This window comes from Hevea brasiliensis, chromosome 5 (genome assembly GCF_030052815.1).
Source record: "Hevea brasiliensis isolate MT/VB/25A 57/8 chromosome 5, ASM3005281v1, whole genome shotgun sequence".
In the NCBI taxonomy this organism is placed as follows: Eukaryota; Viridiplantae; Streptophyta; class Magnoliopsida; order Malpighiales; family Euphorbiaceae; genus Hevea; species Hevea brasiliensis.
In genome coordinates this window covers 29,844,643-29,852,264 of record NC_079497.1, presented here as the reverse complement: position 1 = coordinate 29,852,264, position 7,622 = coordinate 29,844,643, and the positions used below count along the sequence as shown (strand labels likewise).

At 30.1% G+C, this 7,622-nt stretch overlaps 2 protein-coding genes across 2 annotated transcripts; one reads left to right on the top strand and one right to left on the bottom strand.

Annotated features, from left to right (window-relative positions):
- Positions 1-493: 493 nt before the first annotated feature.
- Positions 494-1,285, bottom strand: LOC110641530 (protein FAR1-RELATED SEQUENCE 5-like). The gene is made up of 2 exons (XM_021793298.2): positions 1,165-1,285; positions 494-999 (listed from the first exon to the last, which is right to left on the bottom strand). Exons 1-2 carry the CDS (start codon positions 1,283-1,285, stop codon positions 494-496), a joined length of 627 nt encoding a protein of 208 aa, XP_021648990.2.
- Positions 1,286-4,606: 3,321 nt separating this feature from the next.
- On the top strand, positions 4,607-6,262 carry LOC110641435 (two-pore potassium channel 1-like). The gene is made up of 2 exons (XM_021793144.2): positions 4,607-5,793; positions 5,903-6,262. The coding sequence occupies exons 1-2, from the start codon at positions 4,892-4,894 to the stop codon at positions 6,051-6,053; spliced, it is 1,053 nt and encodes a 350-aa protein (XP_021648836.2). The 5' UTR covers positions 4,607-4,891; the 3' UTR covers positions 6,054-6,262.
- Positions 6,263-7,622: the final 1,360 nt, after the last annotated feature.

The window sequence follows — 7,622 nt, the reverse complement described above, 5'->3', positions numbered from 1 at the left end:
TATATACTCATCAACTGCATTGCCATAATCTGTAATATTTCTGAACTTCTCTGAAACCTTACATAAAATATGCCACAAATAAAACTTATAAAGCCAAAAAAAAAATATATATTAACTTATGAATTTAATTAGCGTATAATGTAGGGTATAATGGATAAGAAAATTATGCATAGCTAAAAAAACAATAAATATAATTTTTTTTTTTTCATACCAATGCCTTGTGGTGGGCATTACTTCCCTTATTGCTTTCCTCATGCCCTCACATTGATCAGTTAGGATGGCAGTAGGATGAATCTCTCCCATTGCTTCAAGCCATGTTCAGAACAACCACTTGAAGGTTTCTACATTCTCATGTGCTATCAAGGCACATCCCAATAGGATAGATTGACCGTGATGATTTACTCCCACCACAGTAATGAAAGGCATTTTATAGCAATTAACGAGATATGTTGTGTCAAAACTTACAACATCATGAAACTCCTCATCCGCAGCTCTACCAGGCAGATGAACTAAATAACCCTCGGATTGCCTCAGCATTACCTTCTTCCAAACGAAGCCTCCCTTTACTTTGAATAAAATTTCTACAGTCTTTAGGCATGCAAATCAAATTCTCTGTCCCACCTACTTGGACTTCTAGCATCCTAATGCTTTTGCATGGCCTTATACCACAGATTTCATTAGCTTTGAAAACTCTCTTCAAGTTAGGAGTTATTTTCCTATGCCCAGCCATGAACCTAGACATCAAAGGATCCATATCATGGTTGTGTTCATATATAATCTTTATGACCTGCCACATTCCATTGTCTTTTAAGATTGCATTCACCCTTGCAGGACAATTGATCTTCTTAGATGACTTCTCAGCATACGCTTTTCTTCCCTTGTCACAACTAATTGTTTGATATTTATAAACCTCTCCTCTTCCCTTTGACGCACATTTTTTAGCAACACTGAACCCTTTCAACCTGGCATGTTGTCTATAAAACTCATATAGGCTATCCACTGAGGAAAACCACATCCCTAGTTATGGACTGTCCTTAATAGCTGAATGGTTTAACAGTGCAGAATTCACATTAAAATTCAACTCTGAATCGTTAATGTTATTCCTTTCAATGTCTTTACCTGATTGTCCCTAACTTGAATAAGCAGTATGTTCACTATGGATACCTTCATCCACAACGCCCTGATTCATTTCCCCATCTGATTCATTAAAGATGCTGTCATCTTTGCTACAACCAAGAACTTGCTGAATTAACCTTCCACTATTACCTCTGTTCATGTCTCCCATTTTAGGCTAAGTTTAGATTTCTATGGATGGCACAAGAGTAGAATAATCGTATCTAGTATTCCCATTTTACGTAGTCCTTAATAGCACATGTACTGCTCATGAGCATTAAATGACAACAGTGCCAGGTAGATGATTTATTCCCTTTTGTAATTCCCTATGTAGTTAATAGTACATGTACAGCTAATGAGCATTGAATGACAATGGCTCCAGGAAGATGGTTTATTCCCTCCTATAATTCCCTCCAAAATGCTAGGATTTCCCTCGCATAACTCCCTATTAAATATCATAAGGTTATAATAGTCTTAGTTTAATGCATTAAATGCATTGTTTCCTTTCTATTCGGATCAATTCAATCCAAATAGCAGTGTTCATTATGTAAATAGTTATTGTATTTAGTAAAGATATGGGTAAAATTAAAAAAAAAAGATTAATTTTCATTGATCTTCTTAAAATGATAGATATTATGGACAAAACAACTTCTAAAAAATGATAGATAAAAGTGGACGATAGTAATAAATAAAATAATTATTTAAATTATGAAAATTGAGGCAATAATGATAATAATAAATTAGTTAAAAAAGAAATAGAAAGAAAAATAAATGCCTAAAATAAGAAAAATAAAATGGTAATTAATTACAAAGAAATTAATTTCTATAGAGGAAGCTCCATATGGCAACTCCAAAAATAAGTGCCACAATATATTTAAAATTCTACTTTTTATAATATAATTTGAAAATTTTTATTTGATTTAAAATATATAATTCTTAAACTTTTATGATAAAATAAAATGTGCAAAAATTAAAAAAAATTGAAAATGAAATTTCAAAAAGTGTAACAACTAAATAAACGTAAAAATTGAGATAATAATAACAATAATAAAAATACTTACAAAAAAAAGAATAAAATACTTAACATAAAAGACAACAACTATTATAATTATAAAATATGACAATTTTTGTATGGTTCATGTGATAATACCAAGAAAAAATTTGTTATATATGTATAAAATGTGGTTTTGAATCCCAAAATTGGTAGTCCTTTGGTTTATGGGTAAGAATCTAGCCACTTGGAAACAATAGCGTGACTCTGCTTTTGGCTTATTTTCCAATTGTTCATGAACTGCTGCAATTGGCAACTATTCTCATCTTTCAGAATTTTCTACGGTAAGATCAATAATTTCTCTTAACACCCTGAAACTGGCTTTCTCTTCTAGAGGTAAGTGAAATGTTTTCTTTTGATACAGTTTTGATCTTGTTGATTTTTTTCATGGAATAGAATTATGGTATTGATGTTTAATTTAATTTAAAATGCAATTCCATTATGACCATAACTAATCCATCAGAGAATCAAATCCCTGGTTAGATTCTTGTTCATTTGATGTAATTTATTAGAATTAACTCTTGCAAACCAATTGAAATCAAAGAGTAAAATGATTGTTTTGAATGGTTGTCTTAGGTGGAAATTATGCTAAGATAGGATTAAGATTCAGAATGGAAATTATTCAATGTAACAGTTGTACACACTATAAATAAATTTTTGATAAATATTTCTGATGAAACTTATATAGGATTCATTTGATTATTGATTATGATGAAATACACATAGAATATGTTAAGTAATTTTTATAACGTGTCTTTGAATTTTGTCTCGTGTTTAATTTTTGTCCCTTAACTTTGATTTATTACTAAGAAATTCCTAAATCTTAATTTATTTTATAAAAAATCTCACTAACCCACAATAGAAAGTTTTCAGATTAAAAAATTTATCTAAACTGTAGTGTGACATTTACAAATGCAGTTTTAGTACTTTTCAGTGAACTGTAAATCCTCCTGCTTTCCAAAAAGTATATCATTGTAATGGTTTTTGTATTTTTGTGATAGATCTAAATGATAATTGAAATGGCCAACTTTTTTAAGTGTGAGAGAAAATGATGCAAAAAGGTAATTTCATTGTTTTTTAATCTGAAACTTGATAAAGCTGCTTAAAGGAATTTTTGTAAAATAAAATTAAAAATCAAAGATTTTTAAGTAACAAATTGAAGTTAAAGAACAGAAATGAAATATGAGATAAAATTTAGGGACGAATTATAAAAATTACTCATAATCTATCATAATTAATTATTATAATAAATTTATTGTAAAAACAATAATTATATCAATTTTTTTACCATTTTTCTATCATGGCATTATCTCATTAGTACACCAAACCCAGTTTTGTTTCTTTTCTTACCATATTATTGACCTCAACCTTATTTGGTTTCCTCCCATTTCATGCAGTAAGGATACAAAAACTGATCTCTTTCTTGTTCCACCGTTTTTTTACCCCTTGTATGATTTTTAAATAAATTTTAAAATTATGTTTATATTCAATTTGATATATTTTAATTATCAAAATTTTAAAACAACTAAACAGCTTCTTTAAATTGCATTTTCAATAACATCTAAATCATTTAATATTATTATTTGAATTACCTAAAAACACTATTATAAATATACTAGTTACGGGCCATCAAAAATTAATTTTAAAATAAATTTAATATGATTTAATTAGGGATGGCAATGGATTAAATTTTTGCATAAGACGAATTTTAATCAAATTTAGGATGGGTACGAGTTAGAAAAATAATATTCATGATAGATTCTGGTTTTGCATTTTTAGTATTCATTACTTGAACTTATTTATATAAATAGTTAATTAAATATAAAATATATGTTTTTAATAAGAATATTTATAAATTTTATATTTTTGTTTTAAATAAAATAAAATTTAAACATTTAAAAATTATTAAATTTTTAAAAATATAAATAATAAATAAAAAATAATTTTTTATTTTGATTATTAATTAAAGTATATAAAATTAAATGGGCTCGTGTATTTTTCAGATAACAAAAATTAGGTTCGAGACAGGTTCGGATTCAAGTATGATAATTTTTGCAAGTGTCTTACCAGTTACCATCCATAGATTTAATTATAAAACTCCAAAACAATTAAACAACTTTTCAACTTTTAAAATAATATTTTAAAAAAAAATAAATTGAAAATGCAATTCCAAACAAGATATGGAAAGATAATTTTGTCAAAAAATAAAGCATATTTCAACATTTTTGCCAACAAGCTTAAATTTTTTTTCCCTAAATTATGTCTAATAATTCAATTAATGACATTTCTGTGTAAAATGAATTTAAAAAATTATACAACAATAAGATAGAAGTAGTGAAATAAAATTTAAAACCTGATCCCAAATTATTACTTTGTTTCATATGTCAAAAATATAAATATGGTCTAAATAAGTTCTTTCATAAAAATAGCCCCGAGTGCCAATTGACCACTATTGCGAATGGGATTCAGAGATGGAGTACAGCAAAAGCTGAATCCTCGGAGCCCATTCTTCATGGCCTCTCTCATTTGTATTCTAAAATTGTTTTTATTTTTTTTTTATTATTGTGTTGATAAGTAAGGTAGCAATGAAATGCTGTAAATCAAGGCTTTCGGTGTTTTTAATCTATTTTTGGATTTTTATTTAAGCCCAAATAAGAAATTGATGATTCCAAAATTTCAATTATTCAGGCAACTTGAGAAACATATGCCCTTTTGCTTGGCATTTTGATGGCCAATGATGATCCTGATCAGCCTCTACTTTCAGATGCGAAAGATACTTGTTTAAATGCCAATGAGAAGAAAACCCTTCAAAGAAGAAGACTTGGGCAGTGTAATAATGCTTATATATCAGAGATCAGACATCCAGAGAAAAATGAGAACCAGTCACTTGAATGGCTTGAATCTTTCTTGGAGAAACAAAATTTTAGTTTCAAGCAAGTATTCATTTTGTTATTTGTCTATTTAGGTTTAGGCACTTTATGTTTCTTCTTTATTATGGATCAGATTGATGGAAAGAAAACATATGGATTTATTGATGCCATTTACTTGTGTGTTGTGACTATGACCACCGTCGGATATGGAGACCTTGTGCCCCATAGCATCCTGGCAAAGCTCTTTGCTTGTATTTATGTATTCTTTGGCATGGCTTTGGTTGGGATTATTCTCAGCAAGGCAGCAGATTACATTGTAGAAAAGCAAGAGTTTCTCCTGGTTAGAGCTATAAATATGCGTGGAAAACTTGGTTCTTCACAAATTCTTAAGGAGGTTGAAACCCATAAAGTCAAGTACAAGCTACTCTCTGCTATTGCCATTCTCTTTGTGCTTATAGTTGTGGGAATTGCTTTCTTGTGTTTCATTGAAAATTTTGAACTTGTTGATGCCTTTTACTGTGTTTGTTCCACAATGACAACTCTTGGGTATGGAGATGAGAGCTTCTCAACTACATCAGGTCGCTTATTTGCTGTTTTCTGGATATTGAGCAGTACCATTTGCCTTGCTCAATTCTTTTGCTACCTCACTGAACTATACACTGAAATAAGGCAAAGATTGCTCGTTAAACGTGTACTAACACGAAACATGACATCCTCAGATCTTGAATCAGCTGATCTTGATCATGATAAAGTTGTCAGGTAAGGATCAATATCATATATAATTAAGATGCTTTCTCATCTGGGTTTTCTGTAATTGGTCTTATTTCAATTCCTTTGATACTAATTTGTCTTGTTTGTTGGTCACCAGTGCTGCAGAGTTCATTGTGTATTCACTCAAGGAAATGGAGAAGATAGATGAGGGTGATATTTCATTAGTGATGGAGAGATTCAAAAAGCTTGATATTGATCATTCAGGAACCTTGACAGAATCTGATATAGTGCAATCTCATTCATCTTAATCTTAGAGCTTGCAAAATACCATTTTTGGTAATTAGTCACATATATTTGAGTAACAAGTTTACATTTTCTCCAGTTAGAACTAGACATCCTTGGATAATATTAAGGATATATTCTTTGTGTATATTATTTATTGGCATTCTCATGAAGCTGTATGCTGATGCTAAGAAACAAAAGCATATATGTCTCTGCAACAAAAGGAGATTGTTGCCTTATTCCACTGAGATTTTGTGTTCCACTTCATTGTTTCCATGTTTTTTGCTGGTTGTTATTTGGGTTTAATGTTACGTTTATTTGTGAATATCTATATTTTAGACTTTGTAAGGGAAGTTGTGACATGATAATGGGATAACCATCTTCGAAGGAAGAATGGAAAAGGAGGAGATCCTAGGAGGAATTATATATTTAGAATATCTAGTCAATGGTTATTTCTTTATACTATAGCTAACTTTATAAATGCAGAGTTTGATTGTGAAGAAGCAAAATCTGACTCTACGTATAGAAGTCTCAAAATATAGTCATAGTTGAGGTTACTTATAAAAGAGGAAAGTAAATGGTCAATGTCTTTGGGTGCTTTTTTTTTTCTTTTATTTATTTTTTTTTAATAGGGGAATTGGAGGAATAGGGATTCAATCCTAAATTTGCTAAGTGAGTGATATGCTTTTAGCCACTAAACTAAGTGTTATAATAAGCACGCAAATCTAATGCACACACACAAATCGCACAGTCACACAGTATTGAAAAGAGAATAAGAATAACACAGGATTTAACATGGTTTAACCATAAGGTCTACGTCCACGGGTAAGATAAGAGAAAAAGTTCCACTATGATCAAAAGAGCAAGATACAATCAATCAAAACTCTCAAACCCTAATCCTAGTGTGTTTTCCGAATATCTCACAACTCTCTCGCAAAGGGTAGAATACTAAAATATTTATACTGATCCATACCACGGGGGCGTTGCCCTCGCACCCCCAAGGTGTAACGCCCTCACTTTAGGTAGTCAGTACATTCTACTGTTTCGATGACTAATGTCTGTTCGGACAGTTAGGATGTTTGGAACTACACTCAAACTAGAGTGAGGAGGCATAAATTAACCGAATAAAAACCAAGAAAAATTAAGGAAAAATAAAAGAAATAAATTGCAAATGAATTAAATGAGCCGGGGTCACAGCAATGGGTGACCTAACGGGAAGCGACTGTGAAGACAGTTGCCGACCTCAGATCTGTGAGAAGCCCTAAGAAATAATTTTTAGGACTTAATTAAAGGTTTATTGAAGTATAAATGACATTAAAAATGTCAAAAAAAATCTAGCAGAATTTAATTAATCAGTACAGACAAATATAACTGGTAAGTCCAATGAATGGCATTTTGGTCAATTCACCCTCAGTGATGAATTTTGACCTAAATGCCAAGTGAAATGAGAGAGAACAAAATATTAAAAATAAATTTAAAACATGAATTATTAAAGAAAGAAAAAGAAGAAATAAGAAAAGAAAAAGAAAATTTTTTTTATGACATAAGTAATGACATCTTTAAAATTTGTGACCAATAAAATGTTAATAAACAAT

Bases quoted from the DNA above. Each gene is read 5' to 3' on its own strand.
- LOC110641530 (XM_021793298.2), bottom strand. From the start codon at position 1,285: ATGGGAGACATGAACAGAGGTAATAGTGGAAGGTTAATTCAGCAAGTT. The intron at 1,000-1,164 runs GTATCCATAGTG...GGTTTTCCTCAG, and splicing joins TCAGGGCGTTGTGGATGAAG to TGGATAGCCTATATGAGTTT.
- LOC110641435 (XM_021793144.2), top strand. From the start codon at position 4,892: ATGGCCAATGATGATCCTGATCAGCCTCTACTTTCAGATGCGAAAGAT. The intron at 5,794-5,902 runs GTAAGGATCAAT...GTTGGTCACCAG, and splicing joins GATCATGATAAAGTTGTCAG to TGCTGCAGAGTTCATTGTGT.